Source organism: Gopherus flavomarginatus, chromosome 14, assembly GCF_025201925.1.
Source record: "Gopherus flavomarginatus isolate rGopFla2 chromosome 14, rGopFla2.mat.asm, whole genome shotgun sequence".
Lineage (NCBI taxonomy): Eukaryota > Metazoa > Chordata > Testudines > Testudinidae > Gopherus > Gopherus flavomarginatus.
This window is the reverse complement of record NC_066630.1, coordinates 3406352-3427916: the sequence shown is the minus strand read 5'-3', so window position 1 is coordinate 3427916 and position 21565 is coordinate 3406352. Positions and strand designations below refer to the sequence as shown.

The following is a 21565-nucleotide window of genomic DNA, read 5'->3' as shown; positions in this document are numbered from 1 at the left end:
AGTAATGGGCTTAATCTGCAGCAAGGGAGATTTAAGGTTAGATATTAGGAAAATCTTTCTCACAACAGGACAGTTAAGCATTGGGATAAGTTACCAAAGGAGGCTGTGGAATCCCTGTCAATGGAGGTTTTTAGGAACAGGTTAGACAAACACCTGTCTGGAATGGTCTAGTGTTATCTGGTCCTGCCTCGGTGCTGGGGGCTGGACTTGGTGACCTCTCAAGGTCCCTTCCAGCCCCACAGTTCTGCAATTTTCTGATCCCCTGCGTTTCCCTCACGTGCTGTTCAGATAGGAGCTTTGCCAAGCTGCTTTCCATTTTCTCTTAATGGCAGTGTGCTTTACTGCTGAGATCATGCTGAGCTGATTCCTGAATGTATTGGCTGTCTGGAGTGTGAATAGCTGCAGTGGTCCCATTCGGTCACTGTCTTGCAGTCCAGTCCACGCTGCTCGGTGAAGCTGTCCTAGAACAGTGCTTACTGTGCCATGTTTAAGCACAATCGTTCCTCTTCTCTATGTAGCTTGGTGTGTGTGAGCAAACCCAGCTGCCTGCTTCATGCACTTGGGAATGACTCTTCAGTAGCAAACTGACATGTCCAGTCCATGTGAGACCCCACCATAAAAAACCGACGAGCACAGCACAGAACTCTTGGGATCTGCCAACCGCAAACTGGTATGTGTGTAGCCCAGCATTTGTAAATGTCTCTTCAGTAACATGGTGCCTAACACATCCCTCCACTTGTGCATGGTTCGGCAGGAGCCATATGCTCTCACAGACAATAATGAGTAAAACAATGTGCGAAGGGGAGAAGCCTCCTAAAGAGAAGGATTCACAAGCTGTCATTGGGTGCCCGATACGCCTTCTCAGGCCTGGCGCTGTGACCCTCCAGGTATCCAGCAACCACTCAGATTGCCAAGGCTTGCTCTGAGCCAGGGGCTCCTTTTTCACTGAGTGACAGTGGGTGATCTCCAAGGGTGAAATTCACTCCTGGGCTGAGGGCTGGCCCAAGCCCTGCACCACTTGGGGCTGCAGGGGCACAGACCTTGTGCTGGGCCTGTGCCCAGGGATGAATCTCACTCCACCTGAGCAAATGGGGATTTCTGTTGAAACCCTCCTGGAGCAGATCTGCAGGGCTCTGCAGAGTCCACTCGCTTTTCTGGACTGCAGTCCCACACCGCAGTGCTGCAGCTCCTTCACTGCCTGCCGGCTCTTCCAGACCCATGTACAAGACTTTGACCAGTGCCCTGCTTGTGGGTGTTGCATGAGCTCTTTGTCTGGAAGTCACTCTGAGTGCTATTGACTAAATAAATGGCATGTTAATAGCCCAAGCTCCCTTGTGAACACAAATCCAGTATGTGGCTTTGGAGTTGTGCTATCACAGAAAGTGCAGCTGGAAAGGGCCTGTTAGGTCATTTTATCCTCCCGCAGGGCCAGTGCAGGATTGTTCCTATAGTGTTTTCATTAGTGCTTTAGCCAGTCTAATTTTAAATGTCCCACTTTCCTTGAGAAGAGGATTCCGCATGCTAATAAACCTCACAATTAAACAATGTCCCTGAAGTTGGTCTGACTTTCCCTTTAATTGGCCCCCCATCACCACTGGGGTGCTACAGTAACTCCTTTCCCGCTGTGATGCTTACACATAGGGGCTTATCCTATTTCTCCTCCTCTCTCTAATCTTCATTTAGCCCAGCCAAACACATTTCATCCCTTGAATCTTTCCTAATAAATCAACCCCTCCTGCCCCCTCAGACCATTTGTTGCTCCTCTCCAGATTTCTGCCACTTTGCCAACAACTTTCTGGTGTTAAGAAACCCAGGATATTTGTACTTGGACCACGTCTCACGTAGGCAGCCACACTTCGGTATCCCCATTTCACTGATGGGACACAGAGGCTGAGTGACTCGCCCAAGATCGCTCCTCAGGTCAGGAGTAAAGCCCAGGGCTCGTGACTCCTGGTTCAGTGCCTTGTCCATTGGCCCGCTGAGGAATGTACCCAGAATTCTAGCTCTTGATTTCCCTGCTCTGACATGACACCTCTACACGTGCAAGCCAAATGAGAATTGGGATTTTAGCATAAACTAGCATAGCCATACTGCACTCTAAGTGTTCATCCAATTTGCTATCCATTATTAGCCCTTAGCCTTTTTCCACATTACTGCTTTCCAGTTACCTGCCTCCCATGGAATATCTATGTTTTGGGTTATTCCTCCCCGAATGGATTAGCTGCAACTGTCCAGGTTGAATCTCATTGTATGTTCTGCCCACGTTTCTACTCTCTCTTGGTCCCTGCGGGTTATTTCTCTGCTCTTCCTGGTATTTGTGATGCTTCCCAGTTGAGTGTCATCTGCATAGCTAATTAAATGTGCTGTTTACCTAAAAGGCTGATCCTCGCTGCATCCAACTTCTCTGCCCCCCGTGCCCTCCAGCCTCAGTCCGTTGCTGTTCTCATTACTGTAAGAACCTGCAGGACCAGAACCTGAGACTATGGGGGTGCCAGGCTATGACACGTCTGCATCGGGTTTCCACTGGGGGACCCTGTGGAGCTAGACATTGCAGGAAATACCACCCAGCAAGGTCTGAGTGGCGGCCCCTCACAGCCCACTGATTGGCCCAGGCTGGTGTGTAAACCAAGAGGTCATCACGGGGACCTGTCTGAGCAGTGATGCATACTGGCTGCTTGCTTCCACTCCGGATGTTGGCTTGCTCTGAACCCCAGACTCTGGCTTCTGTCCCTGGCTCAGCCTTGACTCTGCTGCTTGCCTCCTGTCTGCAGCTTGGTGCTTGATCCTGACTTCCTGGAACCCTGACACACAATTCTTCCACTTGCCTCCTGACCACAACTTGGTAACTGACCTGCACTCACAGGCTGCCCATGGCCCGGCCGGACGTTACCTACCATTGCAGTGTAATCCACATGACAGTGCACCATCTCCAAGACAATTAGAACGAACTGTTTCAAGTGAAGTTTTCTGAGACTGTGACCAATGTTTTATACATGCTCTCAAAGTACCACAGTACTGCATGCCAGAAGGGCCTTATCCAGCATGGAAGAAATGCAAGATCAGGCCTTAAATGTGCAATCCAGTCCCACTCCTCAGGAATGATTTGTCCTCCTTAAATCCAAGATGCTCATTACTTCTGGTGCTGTCATCTTCTAGGTGCTTGGTATTTGTTCCATTGCTTTACTAGGGACTGTAGGTAGAGTTCTTAGCCATTGCCAGGAGCACCTGCTTCCCCTCCTGCTCTTACTCCTTTGAAAAGGACATTTACCACATTTGCTTTCTTCCGCCTACTAGTACCTGCCTGGTTTTCCATAACTTAATCAATAATAGTCAGTGTTAGAGGAAGTTAATAACAATTTAACACTTTTCCTCTGCAAAATTGGTATTGATAAATGTCAGTAAACATCGATTTCACTGTGCACACACACACTGATAGACAAAGCAAGTTTCCATCTATGATGATCAAGATTTACAGGCAGGCAAAGTAATAACAATGCTGCTTGAGAACTTAGAGTTTGATTTAAGGATATTTCCTTTGTATATTTTGACATTTTGTGTTTTAATGGTGATAAAGCTTTAACTTTTTGGGTCACATATACTGTCATTAAATAATTGCCTAATCCCGGCATAATTTCCTGAAACTCTGAACATTCACATGGATGACATAACAGTATATTATTTTTGTTTTATCCATTTTGTCACAGCCTCCATCTTACAGAGTGATCTCCTGGATTCCTATGTGATACTTTAAGATTAGTTTTTTGGGGATGGGAGGATTGCTTATTACTTTTAGAATATCTATACCGTGGTAGGGCCTACAGTCTCCAATCTCATAGTGCCAGGCCCTGTAAGAACATAGAAACTAGACCTTTCTCCTGAGCTGACATTTCTTCCACTTGTGCGGCGAGGAATGAAGCAGATACATGGAATAGAAACTTGCTATCTGTAAGAAACGTGGGTGTGAGGCAGCATCTGCTAAACCTTCACATTTTCAAATCAACAGGCTAGATACCTTATTCCCCAGAGTCTTAAGAGAGCTAGTGGAGGAGTTACCTGAACCACTAATGTTAATTTGTAAATTAGCTAGGGCGAGTCCTAGGGGCTGCTGGACTACCAATGTAAACGCCAATATTTGAAAAGGGTAAAAGGGATGATCTTGGGGTTACAGATGGGTTAACCTGATGTTGAGCCAGGCAAAATTAGAGAACTGTTAATTCAGGACTCTGTCAATACAGCATTAGTGGCTAAAAATACAATTAATGCCAGAAAGCGTGGTTTTGTGGATGGTGGGTCTTGTCAGACAAGCCTGGTTGTTTTTTTTCCGACAAGTTTACAGGTCTGGTTGATAAATGCAGCTGTGTTGATACAATATACTCAGATTTCTTTAAGGCATTGGACTTAGTACAACATGACATCTCGATTAAAAAAACTTGCATCATATGGAATTAACGGCACACGTTAGATGGATTAAAAACTGGCTCACTGACAGACCTCAAAATGTGGTTGTTAATGAGAGATATCAATGAATGGGGCCATTACTTGCTGGGGCCCCCCAAGGATGGGTTCTGAGTCCAACTCTATTTAAAATATTTATCAATGATCTAGAAGAGTATATAAAATCTCTTCTGATAAAGTTTGCAGACGTCACAAAGATTAGTCTGGTAGTAGATAATGAGAGTAGAGTGATCTGATTTGCCTGGGTAAATGATCACAATCCAACAAAATGCACCTTAGTACAGCCACTGCAAAGTAATATGTCTGAGAACCAAGAAGGCAGGACATAGCTACAGGATGTGTCTTGGAAAGTGGTGAGCCTGAGAAGCGTTTAGTGGTCATCATAGGTAATCGCCTCAACATGTGCTCAGTGCAACGCTGTGGCCGAAAGGGCTAACGTGACCCTTGGATGTGTGCAAAGGGGACCATCCAGTAGAAGTAGGGAGGTGAGCGTGCCTCTGTACACAGCATTGGCAAGACTGCTGCTAGAACACTGTGTCCGCTTCTGGGGTCCGCACCTCAGGAGGGATGTGGAAATCCTGGAGATAGTTCCAAGGAGGGGCACAACAATGCCTCCGAGTCTGGAAAACAAGCCTTGTGGTGTGAGGCTGGTGGGGCTCAGTCTGCTCAGTTTGTTGAAGAGAAGCTGTGCCCTGAAACGCGGAAAGGAGATCTGAGCTGGATTTGTGGGGGGGGTCTTTCCTACCTTGCTGACAAGGCAGAACAAGAATCAGTGGCCAGATGTTGAAGTTAGACAAATTCAGCCTTGAGATGAGATGCCTTTTCCTAGCCATGAGGGTAACGAAATATTAGCCCAGCTTCCTGGGGAGCTGGCAGCCTCCCCACCACGTGGGGCCTTTGAGATGAGCTGTCTTCCTAGACACCATGCTTTAATCCAGCTTCTGGGGAACATTCTGCAGCCTGTTATACAGGAGCTCAGCCCACATGGTCACAGTGGTCCCTCTGGCCTTAGACTCTATGGCAGGGGTGGGCAAACTTTTTGGCCTGAGGGCTGCATCGGGTTTCATAAATTGTATGGCGGACCGGTTAGGGAGGGGGTCATGGCCCAGCCTCCACCACCTATCTGCCCCCCCCAGGACTCCTGCCCCATCCAACCCCCATGTTCCCTGATGGCCCCCCCGGGACCCCTGCCACATCCACACATCCCTGTTCCCTGACATTCCCCGGACCCCCACCACCCCATTCAACCCCTCCTCTTATTCCTGAGGGCCCCCGGGACCCCTGCCCCATCCAAACACCCCTTCTGCCTGACTACCCCCCTGGGACTCCTGCCCCCATTCAACTCCCTGTTCCTCCCGACCGCCTCAACCCCATTCACCCCCCCGACGACCCCCCAAACTCCCCTGCCCTCTATCCAGTCCCCCTCCCCTGCTCCCTACCCCCTTACTGCGCTGCCTGGAGCACTGGTGGTTGGCGGCACTACAGCCTCTGCTGCGCTGTCCCAGGAGCTCACAGCCCCGCTGCCCCGAGCATGGTGCCGGCGGCAGAGCGAGCGAGCTGAGGTTGCGGGGAAGGGGGAACAGCGGGGAAGGGGCCAGGGGTAACCTTCCAGGCCAGGAGCCTGGGATCCGGGCAGGATGGTCCCAAGGGCCAGATGTGGCCTGCGGGCTGTAGTTTGCCCACCTCTGGTCTATGGGATCAAAGTGTAAATAACTTACAGGCAAATACACTAGCGGAGTTCTAAAAGCAAAACTTCAAGAGTTTGATTTCTAACCCAAACGCCCAGCATTCTGCAGCTGCCAGAGGAGCATTAACCGTGTCTGTTCTCCCTTCACAGAGCTTCCCCTGACCTTGTCACCCTCAACGGAAGCACAGGTATGTCGCTAATATGATTGTTCAGAAAACTGTTCAAGCAAATAAATCCCATGTTATATGTGTGTGTCTCTGTGTGTGTGTCTCCGTGTGTGTGTGTGTGTGTCTCTGTGGGGGGGACTGTGTGTGTGTCTCTGTATGTGTGTGCGTGCGTGCACAGACGGTTTCCTTTTAAACCCAAACAGAGCTCTGCTGACAGCATTAGCGTTGGGGGTGAGGCTGGAGATGCTCATCCCCTTGCTAAACCAGCTGCTTCTTGCAGTGTCCTGGCCTGTGCACGCGCTGGGTCCTGCAGCCAGCGTGCATGGTGAGGGCTGAGGGAGAAGGAAACATTGTGCCCTGTGATTACTGTACACAAGAAAACTCCATTCAGAAAAGCATGATGTAGCCATTTGGGGAACTCCTCTGTCATGGTTGCAGGGCTAGCTGGGCCTCTCACTGACTCCCACTCAGGTGTCAGGTCTCATGCCTTTCCCTCTCCTGGGGTGAAGTCACGTGATTCTCTCGCTCTTAGATCAGGCCCTGGGCTACATCAACCAGCGTACGGGTGATTGGGCTGCGTTTGGCCCTTGTGGTTCTTCCCAGCAGGAGTCTGAGACCAATGGGGATTCTAGACTGAGCAGCCAGCCAGCTTCTTTAGTAGTAACAGTAGGAAGAAATCATAACAAGAGAAAAGAGGGTTTAAAACAGCAAACAGTCTTCACGCATGTCTGTCTGTCTTAGAGGCTTACCGTTCCCTGATGGAAGCTTAGGAAAGCCTAACATCTCCAGACACCCCAGTGCTGTCTGTGTCAGTCTGAACACCTCAGCAAGAGCTGCCTGACCTCCGGACACTCTGCCTTTTTAATGCTTCAGTCCTTTTGAGCTGCTGGCCCCAGCACTGGGAGAGCAAGCTTTGTAACGGGGCTTATTGCTCAGGCATTGTCTCTTAACCACCCTGAAGAGTTTACTGGGAACTGGCATATCTTGAACTATTGTTCTACTTCCAGCTTGTTTTTCCAGCAGCCTGCGGTGAATGTAAACCAACGCGTTCCTACAGTGAGCACCCCAATACCCATGTTTCACACACAATTCATCAACTGTCGCAGAGCAGCCCTGGGTCTGTCACACTCTTCTCAGGGGAAAGATTCAAGGACTGAGCTAAGAGTCAGTGATTGATTCTCCTCCTGTGTCACCATGTGCCCTGACAGAGAACGGTGAAGAGCCAGAAGCTGCTTTAAATATGGCCATTAAAGGTCTGACTGAGTGCACAGGTCATGACCTGCCCAGATGCACAGAGCCAGAGCAGCCAGGAGATTCTGTCTCTCCCCAGGTTGCAGTGACTAGCCTCAAAGCATGAAAATAATGGGACAGGTGCAGCGCATCTTCTGGCATTACAGGGGACGGGTCCTTTCTGCTGCTGCCTGGTGTGGTGTCAGCAGGCTGGGCAATCGCTGCTTTCAAACCATAGGACCGGGTGTTTTGCTCCCTTTCCCTGCTCCATCCACACCTGGTGCGTGTGAAGGAGCAGCAGCTCTATCCGCTGGCCTGGTTCCAGGTCACGGCTGCCAATCAAATGCCCCACTGCAAACACTGGGTGCTGCTTTCACTGCCCTGGTTGCTGGGTGGCTCTAGTTTTTGTAATTGGACACACATTTTTTTGCCCTCTGCCACTGGCTGGGGTTTCATATTTTACAAGCCAATGAGACTGCAGCATGACTGACTGTGCTCAGTGAAATTGTCCAAAGAAAACTCCAGCCAGTTAGAAACACAGGAGAGCAATCAGGCTGCTTTCACTATAGTAACCAATTGTAGAACTGCAGGAGAGCATTTGAAATGGGTTAATTGTCTTATGAACTGCAGTCAGATCTCTATGCTCTCCCCTCACCTTTTGATTCCCCACCCACGTACCTACTTTATCGATCTAGGAAGAATAACAGCCTGACGCTCCAGACCCCTGCAGATCTCAGTTTCCAGGGGCTGTATCCTCAGGGGGGAGCCCCACCCCAGGTTCTCTCAGGGCCAATTCCATGTGAAGCAACTGGAGCATGGCTGGTCCTGGAGCCATCATCCACAGTAACTGCCCACCATCTTAATGTATCTCCTGCAGCTCTTTGCAGCACAGGATATTAAAACACTGGGTGACTGAATTATTAACCCATCTAAGTTATTAACCAATCAGGAGGCTTTTACTATGTTATTAACCAATTGTAGTTGATAAAATAATAATACTTGATCAGTCATTTTGCTGTGAGAATAATATCTGTCTATATGTACAAATAGTAAATGAATTCACAGGACTGTGACTCTTTTGGGTAATGTTGCTCGCTAATTTGACTCCTGAACCACTGAAGTCTGTCACTGGCCTAGGGTCAATGGAGCCACTGGAGTCTTTCTGCTGACTTCGGTGGGCTTTGGATCAGGCCCCAGATCTGCCTTAGCAGCAAGGTGTAGGCAGAGATAAGCTACCAGCGCAGTGGCCTTTTGTAGACTGCCGCATGCTGCCTTTGCACGGGTCAGGAATGTGTCACAGTCCAAAGTTCAGCCCATTTCTGGCTCCTCTCCACTCTCCCTGCCTCTCCCTTCCCGCGCCCCCAATGGCGAGTGTTTCCTCTCCTCCCGGAGGGTCTGGGGTAGCTAACTGTGCAGTGTCTGTCGGTCCCCGCAGGACTATCCGCAGAACCTCTGCTGCGTCTTTCCCTCAATCCCCTGGGCTGGCTCATGCTTCCCTCCACTCCCATGATAATGGAGTCATGATAAACAGCAAAGGCCTGGAAGATTCCTGGGGAGCAGGGGAGGCAGCCATCTTCATGGCTCAAACAGCATCATAAGCCTCTCACAGCCAGCCTGTAAGGTCATGGGAGGCTGGGGCTAGGGGAAGGGGTATCCATCACCATGTATCCTACAGCTCCCTCTCCACCCACCTGCCAGCACCGGGAGCACCAGGGGACCCTTTTCTCTCATACCGCTCTGGGCAGCTTTGCATTTGCAGGCTTCATGGGAAAGCCGATGGCTGTATCTAATTCAGACACAGGGCTGAGGAGTCTGGGGCCAGGGCCGGCTCCAGGCCACAGCGCGACAAGCGCGTGCTTGGGGTGGCACGCCACGGGGGGCGCTCTGCCGGTTGCTGGGAGGGCGGCAGGCGGCTCCGGTGGAGCTGCCGCAGGCATGGCTGCGGACGGTCCGCTGGTCCCACGGCTCAGATGGACCTCCCACAGACACGCCTGCGGGAGGTCCACCGGAGCCGTGGGACCATCGGACCCTCCGCAGAAACACCTGTGGCAGGACCACCGGAGTCACGGGACCAGCAGACCATCCGCAGAAACGCCTGCGGGAGGTCCACCAGAGCCGCGGGAGGTCCACCGGAGCCGCGGGACCAGCAGACCGTCCGCAGAAACACCTGCGGGAGGTCCACCGGAGCCGCGGGACCAGCAGACCGTCCGCAGAAACACCTGCGGGAGGTCCACCGGAGCCACGGGACCAGCAGACCATCCGCAGAAACACCTGCGGGAGGTCCACCGGAGCCACGGGAGATCCACTGGAGCCGTGGGACCGGTGAGCGGCAGAGCGCCCCCCCCAGCATGCCGCCGTGCTTGGGGCGGCGAAATTGCTAGAGCCGGCCCTGTCTGGGGCTGGAACATGGAGCTTTCACTTCCAGGTCACCTGCTGGCACCATCCCTGCTTGTTACTAATCATATCAGTGAGCTTCTCTGGGGGGATAGGGTGGGACAAGGGTCTCTCTAGGTGTGGCCAGACTCCCCCCAGACTCAGCACTACCCTTAGCGCAGGGGTTCTCAAACTGGGGGTCAGGACCTCTCAAGGGGTTGTGAGGTTATTACATGAAGGATCACAAGCTGTCAGCCTTCACCCCAAACCCTGCTTCGCCTCCAGCATTTATAATGGTGTTAAATATATAAACAAGTGTTTTTAATGTATAAGGGGAGGGTCACACTCAGAGGCTGGCTGTGTGAAAGGGGTCACCAGTACAAAAGTTTGAGAGCCCCTGCCTTCGCGGGAGCCAAGTTTGGTAATACGCAGCAGGCTAACTAGAGGGTGCTACACGGTGATGGAAATCCTTCAAATGGCAGCAGTATGTGAAACGCACAGGCAGGTGGGGGGAAGGAAAGCATGATGTGATACCTGGCCCATTCCAGTGCTTGGCTACAGAGCTTTGTGATGCCCCCTCCCATGTCATGTGCCCTCGCCCGGTGTCCTAGCGCTGAAGTCAATGTCTCTAGCTCTTCCTTGCCCTCCAGGTGAGTGGCATAGCATAGCCTCTGCTGGCTGCCCAAGATGCAATGGGCAGATGGGTAAGGCTGTGGGCCCGGCATCTAAACAACACCTCGTGCCCTTCTGGCTGGCCGTCTGCCCTGTGCGTGCCCTGGCATTGTTTGGGGGTAGAGATCACAGTGCAGCTACACTGGATGTCTCAGCCGCTTCCCCTCCGGAGGCATCTCAGCATAGCTGCCCTTTCCCAGCCCCAGCCTCAGCCTGCGCTCTGCTCTCCCGTTTCCTTGCAGATGGTGCAGTCGCTGGGATTTGCCATTTACCGGGCGCTGGACTGGGGGCTGGATGAGAGTGAGGAGCGAGAACTGAGCCCCCAGCTGGAGAAGCTGATCGACCTCATGGCCAACAGCGACTCTGACGACAGCAGTTGCAGCATGGCGGACGAGGGCTATGGGGGGCAGGATGAAGAGGAGGAGGCTGTGGACGGGCTCCCACGAGCCGTGCGCACTTTCGGGCAGGCCATGAGGATGTGCGCCGCTCGCCTGACGGCCCCTCAGGAGGCACAGCAGCATTACCAGGCTGTGTGCAGGGCCCTCTTTGTGGAGACGGTGGAGCTGAAGGCTTTTCTCACCAAGATCCGGGAAGCTAAGGAGGTGAGAGCCAGCCTTGTCCACAGGAGCCTGGGGCGACCCGTCCTCCCCGAGAGCCAGAGCATGTGGCAGTGATGCTCACACCTTGTGGTACTGCCATAGGGATCGGCTGGGAGGCTTCTTCACCACTTGCCTTGCCCTCTCAGCTGCTGGTGCTGCACCCTGGCCCAGAGGGGGCAGCATCTCAGTGTTGGGTGAAGTCGCCCCTGAAGAAGTGCTCCTCTTCGTGCTGCATTAAGGACCTGATTCCCCACCGCTTTGCTGCAGCATTACACCAGTGAGTGGAGTCACCCCGGTGTAAAAGTGGAGTAACACAGAGCTTCCTAGGCCCCCCGGTGTGTAAAGCGCTGCAGATCTCAGGGCCCTGGTAGCTGGGCAGCTACTCTCTAAGGGAAATCCTTAGAAATCTGCATCAGGGTCTGGGGCATCCCTGGGATTTCCTTCTGGCTTTTGTTCTCCGGGGTGGCTGGTGAAAGCCAGCCATCTGATGCCAACAGACTAGACTGGCTTCTCCATTCCCACAATGGCTCTGGACTTTGCTCTCACGAGGTCACGCTCTCCTCAGTGATTCTGGTGCAGGGGCCATATAGTACCTGGCCCATGGCCTCATGTTCTGCCTTTCCCAAGCCTTCTGTTGAAGGGGAGGGTGTGCTGGGAGCAGGAAGCAGCCTCCATTAGTGACACGGCTTAGTTCCCTCTCCCCGGCTTGCACAGCACTTTGCACAGGTTCATTGTGACCTCACCCCATATGACTCACAACATCAGGGGCACAAGAGCAGAAGACTTGTGAGATGCCAGGTCAGGGTTGTCCCTTCAGACTCTTCTCCAGGGCTTTGTCCAGCCCAGCACTGGGTAACTTTGTTGACGGGGTTACCATGGGAGGCGACTCCCCAGGCTGATATATCTCACCATGGGGGAGTGTCCCCCGATATTCCCAAAATCTCCCTTTGTCTTATTTCATCCCCTGGCTCCTGATTTATACCCCACTGCCACCTGAGACAGTCCTTCTACCTGAGAGGGAGGTGTTCTGAGCCCCATTTGATAGTGGAGCCAGGATCCCAGTCCTCTGCCCTCTGCTCTGTCAGCCCGTCCCCCTCCCCAGGCTCCTGTCCATGGTGTGCCAGGACCCAGAGGAGGCGGCCTGCCATGTGCATTTTGCCCTGGCACTGCTCCCAGGGCAGAGCCAGGATCGTATTTATAAAAATGGGACACGGGGAGAAATCAGGAGGTGAGACCCTCGATAGCTAGGCAGAGAGGTGGTTCACTAGCTTTCTGTGAGAGGTTTCCCTAAATTCTGGTGTGGTGAAGGGTGCCCGAGTCCCCGACCGCTAACACAGCACTGCCATTCAACAGCTAATTTCAGCTCCTCTGTCTCATTTTAAAAGGCCGTGTCCCACCCCAGCCCTGACTGATAGTTGCCCATGCAGCTCCCCCAGCCTGCAGCTTTCCAGCCCAGGGCCCAGTGTGCTCAGTCAGGGATTCCCAGTACAATACCTGTGGTCCCAGTGAGTATCTCAAGTCTGCCATCTGGTGGCCAGATAGTACAGAACACTAATGCTGTTCTGTGGCCTGACTAGGCTGCAATAGTGTGCCAGCTGCTGTACGAGACACACGCCCACGGTCCCCGTTCCAGAGCTTACGATCTTTAGTGAGCAGCTAGTGGGGGGGCGGGCTAGCTCAGGGGTCCCCGAGTAGGAGAAGTAAAAGCAGCAATACAGGAATGGAGCTGTGTGAATCAGAGCACCCTGCTTACTGCTCCATTGCCAGACCCAGAGGGGCCAGACTAGTTACGTGCAGGTCTGGGAGGGCAGGTGTCTGAATCTTTGGCTCTTCCCAGTGTACCGAGCTGCTCTAGCCTAAGATGATGATGATGACGGGGGTTGTGATAGAGCCCAGAGGCCCCGGTCAGGGCAGGGCCCCATTGTGCTGTGCACAAGTAAAAGACTGTCCCTGCTCCGCAGAACTTAGCATCTCACCCACCAGCAGACCCAACGAGGGGAGAAAGGGGAGGTCAGTCTGGCAGCAGCAGGACCTCAGGTTGCAGAACTGAGTTGTGTGCATCAGTTGCTGGCTTTGAGTCTGTTTGGTTTGCTTTTCTCTGCCTCTCCTCCCAGAGGTTGTAACCACCCCCTAGCACAGCCACTGTGCGTGGTGCTGTGTGAGACGCAGCCCCTGCCCCCCAAGAGCTTACAGGCAAACAGACCTGACAGGACATGCAGGGGAGTCTCCAGGACGCTCCCCGAGGCCCAGCATTTGCCTTTGCAGGGGAGTGAATCTGCTCTACAGCATCACCATTCCCTATGTGATAGGCGGCGTGTTCAAAACCCCATTGGCATTGGGGGGTTTGGTGTCTTGTGGCACCTGCTCTGACACACGTCAGGCAAACCTGCAGTCCCAGCCTCAAAGGGGTTAAAGTTTAAGCTGCAGTTTCCTAGGATTGCCTTGAACTCCACCCTTATGGGTAATCACAAGGCAATAATCTGTTCCAGGAAGCGAGCTCATAAATTCAATGGCAGAGGCATGTGGTTAGGAATTGATGGGGTCAGCGGTGTTACCAAAGAGGCTGTCACTTGCTCATTAAACTTACGAAACAGCTCAAGAAAAATGTCTCCACCTCCCCTTGCTCATCCATCCCGACACCCATGTCTCCAGCAGTGCCTGGGGCATGAGTTGTGGTGGGCTCCAGAAATGCCATGTAGGGAGCCTGATATCCTGCTGGGCATTGCCGTGCCTGGTGGCGCGGAGAATTGCTGAGATGCTGTGGGGCTGGGGGGAGGCTGTGACCCCATGTATAGGATGGGAGGAAGCAGGGACCCACTGACTGCAGTGACTGGGCATGTGACAGGGAGGTTCAGCAGGCGCTCCGCCCACACAGCCTGAACACTGGAAGGGAAACCCTGTATATATTTGGGGTCACAAGATGATGGCAGAACCATGCAGGTATCCCATGTCCACATGCTGTGGCTGCCCTCTCCACATGGGCATGAGTACCCATTTCCCAGGGCAGCCTGGAAATAAGGCGGGACAGTCACTAACCACTGGGACAATCTACCCAGGGTCAGGCGGAGTCTCCATCACTGACAACTTTTACATCAAGACTGGATGTTGTTTTAGAAAATCTGCTGTGGGGCTTATTGTGGGGCAGTTCTCTGGCCTGTGCTATCCAGGAATCAGATTGGATAAGCCCAGTCGTCCCTTCTGGCCTTGGAATCTATGCAGACCTCTGACACTGCAGCTCCTGGGCACAAGCAGCAAGGCATGAGAAGGTTCCCCCAAGTCCTTCACAGCAGGCCCACACCTGCCCAGACACACTGTCCCTGCTTGTAATGACATCCAAGAGGGAGCTGCAAGCAGCCAGCATGTTATTACCCAACTCCATGCAGCAGGCACGCAGGCCATACAGGATGGGTCGGGCTGTGGGGAAGGTTTAAGGTTGCCAAAGATGATCTGATGCAGGCAGAACAGGCGAGGTGCCAAGTATTGACCTAGAGCTGCTCTACCGACTCTGATGACTTCCTGGCTCTCCCGGGTAGTTTAACAGGCTGGCCCAGGTCCTTCCAGCTGAGGGAAATGCACCTTCCATTATTTCAGCCACGGGTTAGAAAGTCTGCAGCATATTCCCAAGTGCAGCCCCAGGCAGTTGTCTGTGCACCAGCCAGAGTGCAGTGCTGGTCAGATGCCACATGGTGGAAGCAGATGATGCTTCAGCATCACGTGAGATGAGCCTGGGAAACACAACCACAATTTGCCAGCAATGATAGGATCTCAAGGTTTTCTGTGACGACGAGGCTCTGATCTGTGGTGGGTTTATTAGCAATAAATTATAGTTCTCTTTCCTCTGCTGCCTGTCATTCCAAAGGATCCCAGAGCGTGTTCCAAATTACACACACAGGTCCAATGAAATGCAGCCACCTCTGGGGGGGAAGGCAGTAACCATCTATCCATCCCAATGCTGTAGGACGGTGATAAACCCTCCTCTCCCAGGAAGTGCCAAGGGACCTTTAACATCTGGACCAAACAGGCAGGGCCTCAGCTTGCCAAACAGTAAACTGCATGGAAATCGAAGTATCCAGAGCTTCTCCTGGGGCACACATTGCTGCTGGGGAAGACACAGGGGCTGCACTCAGAGTCCATTCCAGGTGCTCTCAGAATCCAGGAGGAATCTGAATTCATCTCCCACCGTCCCCCACAGGTGCTGCCACATGGCTCAGTTGAGATGGAACAGTCCCACAGACCGTGAAGATTCCCTTGGGGCCCAGCATGCTCCTGGCTAAGAACCTCCCCCCAGGCTCCAGTCAATGGCACCCGGACGGTCTTCCTGCCCAGATCTCTACCCTAAGCTGTGGTTAAAAGGCCCCAGCTAGGGGGTGGGTGGCTGGGGTCAGACCCAAGGCATGACCAGACTTGCTGCTGATGCAGAGTAGCGTCTTGAGGCAGGGACCATGCCTTCTTTCTGACTTGTACCTGGCCAGGCACATTCAGTGCCCAGTAGCCTGTGGAAGCTGAGCCTTGTGGAGCTGTGATGGGACTCCTTGGCTCCACAACCCCCTAATGGGAGTGTAATTGTATCCAGGGGGAGGGACTGGCAGTGGGGGCAGATGGGGGCCGAGGATCTGGGCACTCTTTCCTCGTATCCAGGGGTCCCTCTTTTTATGAGACTGCTTCAGCCAGGATTCTCCTAGGAGCATGTTGGGCTGGTGAGGTACTGGGGACCCAGCATGGGGAATGTGACATGTCTGTGCTGCTGCAGATGCTGAGGAAGCTGAGGGAACAGGAGGAGGAGCTGGAGGAGAGGTCGACGGATGAGCTCGATAACCTGCGGAACACAGACTGGGTAAGTGGCGCAGGGTCGTCTCCCTGCGGGCGCTTTGATCAGCAGCTCTTGCCTTGCAGGAGACAGAGGTAGTGAGGGGCTGATGGAAACCTGTCCGGGTGTTCTTGTTTTGGCAGCCTAATGAACAGAAGAAGCACTTGGGGAGAAGGGCTGGGATCCTGCGGCCCAGAGGTGTGGGAACCTGCAAACCCTGGTGACTTAGACGTGTCACAGGGGAGACCAGTCGTTCCTGGGACAGCAGGCACTGGGGTGCTGCAGAGACAACGTGCTCAGCCCTGCAGATTTATATCACCCCTGCAGGGCTGGCACTTCCATTTAGGTGACCTTGGCGGTTGCCTAGGGCACCAGGATTTGGGAGGGTGGCATTTTGCCACCGTCGGCTGCAATTCGGCGGCGGGGAGTCCTTCCACACTCTTGGTCAGCGGCTGCAATTCTGCGGCGGGTCCTTCGCTCACTCCAGGACCCCTCCCCCACTGCAGAATTGCTGCCAACGACCGGGAGCACGGAAGGACCCTCACCTAGAGCGCCAAAAACCCTGGCGCCGCTTCTGCACCCCTGGCCAGCAAAGGGGGTGCTGATGGGGCATTCCATCCAGCCTGGCATGATGATGCGGGTGGGAGATCATCACGAAAATGGGGGACCCACTGGGGACCCCTTCAAGGACTGGATACAGATCCCTGAGAGAGGCAGAACGATTGCTGCCATTGCAGTCACTGGAAGGAGTCCAGAGAGTGTAGGGAACACGGAGGGGAATGTGGGAGTGGGGGGCACTGGGACAGGTCGTAGCTAGAGAACGGGGCACTCACCCTGCCTCCCCAGCATCAGGGTCATGATCCAGAGCACCCACCCCACCCTCCAGGGAGCAGGAGAGCTGGGAAGGGATCGGACACCTTTGCAGTACAGACACTGCCCTCTTACATCAGCCTGCCCAGCCGGGAAAGTCACAATAGCCAAGCCATTGGCTTTGACATGGACCAGGACATGGGTGGTGAGGCCCAATGGTCAGATCAGCGGTGCTCAGAGCCAGTGTTAGGAATCAGGAGCCCAGTGAAGGGCTCAGGAATCAGGAGGAGGGCTGGAACAGGCTGGAGCAAGGCAAACACAGGAGAGATTGCAACTGCGGGCAAGTGCATTGAGCAGCCATTGGCCAAGTGCTGCTGCTGGGCTTCGAAGCAGCCCTGGCAATGCTGCTCAGCCAGGCAGACCATCTGGCCACTTTCGGCTGTGGTTGTCAGGTAATCCCAGGCCCAGCTGCAGGCCCTCGTTCCTGACAGGCTTCCGGGTATAGTTACATGCTCTAGACGGGAAGCCGCTTGCCACCCTCATTGGAGTTAGAGATGGGAGGGGCGCTGGGAGGTGACCCCATCCATCTCTCTGCCAGTGCAGGACTGTTCATCACACCAGGGCTAAGCATGTTGCCATCCCCCCGCCAGGTCAAGTCCCAGTGTGTGTGTGGGGAGCACACAGAGCCCCCGCTGGGCTCCATTCACAGAGCTCATGTCCCATGATTACCCAGGGCTCCTTTCCCCTATGAGGAAACCTGTGATGCCGCAGGCTCATCTCCTTGGTAAGGGGCGGTTGCTCATTGTGTCTGTTCCAGGCCCGGCTGTGGGTGCAGCTGATGCGGGAGCTACGCGACGGTGTGAAGCTGAAGAAAGTCCAGGAGAAGCAGTACAACCCCCTGCCCACCGAGTACCAGCTGACGCCCTTTGAAATGCTGATGCAGGACATCCGGGCACGCAACTACAAGCTTCGCAAAGTCATGGTGAGTCCAGCCATGCCCAAGGTGCCTGAGCCACGGCCTGGGGGTGACTGCCAGGGGTCGCTCGCTCCTAGTGACACACCATCTGCCTTTGGGCTGGAGCTCCCACCACCTGCACCTCCTGGACCTGTTGATGCTGAAGACCTAGCTCATTGTAGGGCTCATGCTGCTGCTGGGACACCCCTCACTGGGCATTTCAGAGCCACCCCCAGGGTAATACATGCCCCTCCACTTAGACCAACTCACCCTAGTGCCTCTGCAGAGCCAAGAATCCTAGGACTGGAAGGGAGTTTGAGAGGTTTGTGATGGGTTCCCCCCAAGGTGCCACCCAGAACTGAGGTACCAAAGAGCCCCCTGACCCACCAGCCTGGGCTCCCTCTCACACTGTACTGCTGTGACAAGCTGCAATGCCCTCCAGCCTGCACTTTCACCAGCATTCACACAGGTAGGGACACAGCCAGCTGCAGTTACATGCAGGCTCTCTAACCACCAGCTTCCCAGCCTGGGACGCAGAGCAGTACCACCTTGCCCTGGTCAAATCTGGCCAGTATATGGGTTTAATGCTGGGTCCGCCTCTCCCTCAATGTGAAGAGAACAATGCACACTAGTGGCAACCAAGCCGAGATTTCCCCCAAGCACTCCAGTCAAAGCTCACTGGTTTAGATTAAAACAAAAACAAGTTTATCAACTACGAAAGATAGATTTTAAGTGATTATAAGTGATAGCAAACAGATCAAAGCAGATTATCTAATAAATACAAATGTAAACTAAACTTAATATACTAGTGAGATTGGATATGAATAGCAGATTCTCACCCTAAGAGATGATACAAGCAGGCTGCAGATCCTCAAGGGGCAAGCTGCCCTTGCTTTGCAGCTTGGAATCCCCAAGTGTTTCATACACAGGCTAGAAATGCCTTTAGCCTGGGTCCAGCACTTCCCCCAGTTCAGTGTTTGTTCCTCAGGTGTTTCCAGGACTCTTCTTGTGTAGGGAGTGAAGAACCCCAATGATGTCACTCCCTGCCTTATATAGCTTTTTGCATATGGCGGGAACCCTTTGTTCCAAAGCTTGGTTCTTAGGCTAGTCTGTGGAAAAATACTGACATCCCAAGATGGAGTCCAGCATCATGAGGCCGGGTCACATGTCTTTGTAGAGTCACAGCAGCCATTGCTCACAGGTGTCTGGAGTGTTCTCGGGACAGGGGCAGCTCTAGGTATTTTGCCGCCTCAAGCACGGCAGGCAGGCTGCCTTCGGCAGCTTGCCTGCAGGAGGTCCCTGGTCCCGTGGATTCAGCGGCATGCCTGTGGGCAGTCTGCCGAAGCCGCGGGACCAGCGGACCCTCCACAGGCATGCCGCCAAAGGCAACCTGCCTGCCACCCTCACGGCGACCGGCAGAGCATGAGCTCCGGCGTGCTGGTGCCTGGAGCCGCCCCTGTCTCAGGAAGGCTCCCCAGGTGGGAGATAAACTTCTCCTAAGGCCAATTGTTCTCCCTAATGACTCATTGCTCTGAATAGGCCCTTCCCAACCAGATATACATCCTGTCTAGTGGGCCTTACCCACATGTAACTAGATGTGAAGTACAGATACATAGTTAGTATTTATAACTTCAGATAAAAATGACACATGCATACAAAGAGGATAGTGATATTCAGCAAATCATAACTTTTCCAATGACACCTCACATGACTTATCATGCATAAAATACATCATAATATGCTGTAACCATATCCTAACAGCCCATAAAGAATATGGAGTGCAGTGTCACAAGGTCTCTAGTCCAGTCCCCTGCACTGAGGCAGGACTAAGTATTATCTAGACCATCCCTGACAGGTGTTTGTCCAACCTGCTCTTAAAAATCTCCGACCATGGAGATTCCACAATCTCCCTAGGCAATTTATTCCAGTGCTTAACCACCCTGACAGGTAGGAAGTTTTTCCTAATGTCCAACCTAAACCGCCCTTGCTGCAATTTAAATCCATTGCTGCTTGTCTTGTCCTCAGAGGTTAAAAAGAACAATTTTTCTCCTTCTCCTTGTAACAACCTTTTTTGTACTTGAAAACTGTTACCATGTCCCCTCTCAGTCTTCTTTTCTCCAGACTAAACAAACCCAGTTTTTTCAATCTTCCCTCACAGCTCATGTTCTCTAGACCTTTAATCATTTTTGTTGCTCTTCTCTGGACTTCCTTCATATTGTCCACATCTTTCTTGAAATGTGGCACCCAGAACTGGACACAATACTCCAGCTGAGGCCTAGTCAGCACGGAGTAAAGCAGAAGAATGACTTCTTGTGTCCTGCTAATACATGCCAGAACAATGTCTGCTTTTCTTACAACCGTGTTACTCATATTTAGCTTGTGAGCCTCTCTGGTCCCCAGATCCCTTTCTGCAGCACTCCTTCCTAGGCATTAACTCTCCCTCCTCTCTCTGCCCATCTCTCCCCCCACCAGGTGGACGGCGACATCCCCCCCAGGGTGAAGAAAGATGCCCATGAACGCATTCTGGATTTTATACGGTCACGGCCGCCACTGAAACAGGTAACGTCCGTGTGAACTATGTAATGCCCGGGCAGTGGGTTTCTGACTGACCAGGTGCTCAGGGGCACATGAGAATCCTCAGGAGGAAACAGGTTCTAAATCGCTGACTCAGTGAAAGAGCCTCCCTACTGAAGGGAGAGGCTGTCGCACTGTTTGGATTTGCTAGTGTCAGGTGCATTGCTCCAGTGTCCCCTTGTTACCCGGGGTTATCAGAACCCCAACAGGCGGTGTAAGGAATAAATCAACGGGAACTCAGCAATTCTGTCGGACCAAGGAGAAATGCAGGTCAGCGTGCTTTTGTCTAACACTGCCGGTTATTAGATTTGAGCACACAGAGATATAAGCAATAGGTTTAAAACATCCCAGATATTTACCTATATTCTGAGACGGTATTGAGTAATCAATGACAGATCAGTGCTGGCCAAACGCTCCCAAATACCCTGTATTATCTGAACTTTTTATAAGTAATTTCTGCTAAACACATAGTAGGGGTCATTATAACCTAAGTCATCACTTTTCCTAACTTTCAATAAACTTTTACTATCAGAGGCATCTAGACTCAAGGCTGTCCAGCCACATATCTTTGTTTCACTCTCTGTTATTTACTTTTTCTTCCCTCCTCCCACACTGATTAGCAAAACTGCCGGTAGCTATGACCTTGCTTCTGAAAGCCTGTCTCCGCATTAACCCTTAACTAGGTGGTGTTCTAGCTCATTAATTCAGAGTGGCTGAGTGCACATAATATGGCTACAATTAGCTTGATCACATTCTGGAGTATATACTCCCCTCAAATCCAGCGCAACGCCCGTGTCCCACGCAGTGTCCCAGCACTGGAGACTGCTTCCTTCTCCGCTTGTCCTGGGAGCCCACTTCCAGGGGCACTTTCCCCTTTTCCTGACACTTGCCTAGTGAGGAGGAGCGGATGTGAGGGCCCTGCCTGCTGCTGGCTGGAGCTGCGGAGAGAGGCTCAGCTGGGACCCTGCTGGCATGAGCTAGTGGTGCTCTTCCTTCACCTGGAGATTCCTGGAGCCTCCCCCTAGAGTAACACTGTGCCCTCGTGGCTGGCTCCAGGGGCAGCAGCATCGGCTTTAGGACCGAGAATCCCAGCGCTCTCTGTGGGCCCCATTGTGATCTCTGCTCCTGGGGAGGGGCCAAGCCCATTACATGGGGCGATAGCGCAGTCGTGGCTACTCCCCTGTCCAACATGAACAGGCAGCCTAGGGAGACGGCAGGTCTCAGGCCAACAGTGCT

The 21565-nt window shown here is 52.9% G+C and overlaps 1 protein-coding gene across 1 annotated transcript in view; it reads left to right on the top strand.

Annotated features, from left to right (window-relative positions):
* The window catches only part of SPIRE2 (spire type actin nucleation factor 2), a 47236-nt gene that overhangs the window by 9706 nt on the left and 15965 nt on the right, over positions 1-21565 (top strand). The window contains exons 2-6 of the mRNA XM_050923288.1: positions 6293-6330; positions 10827-11186; positions 15934-16017; positions 17618-17782; positions 20228-20314. Of these exons, the coding sequence (XP_050779245.1) occupies positions 6293-6330; positions 10827-11186; positions 15934-16017; positions 17618-17782; positions 20228-20314 (734 nt within the window). The remainder of the gene's footprint in view (positions 1-6292; positions 6331-10826; positions 11187-15933; positions 16018-17617; positions 17783-20227; positions 20315-21565) is intronic.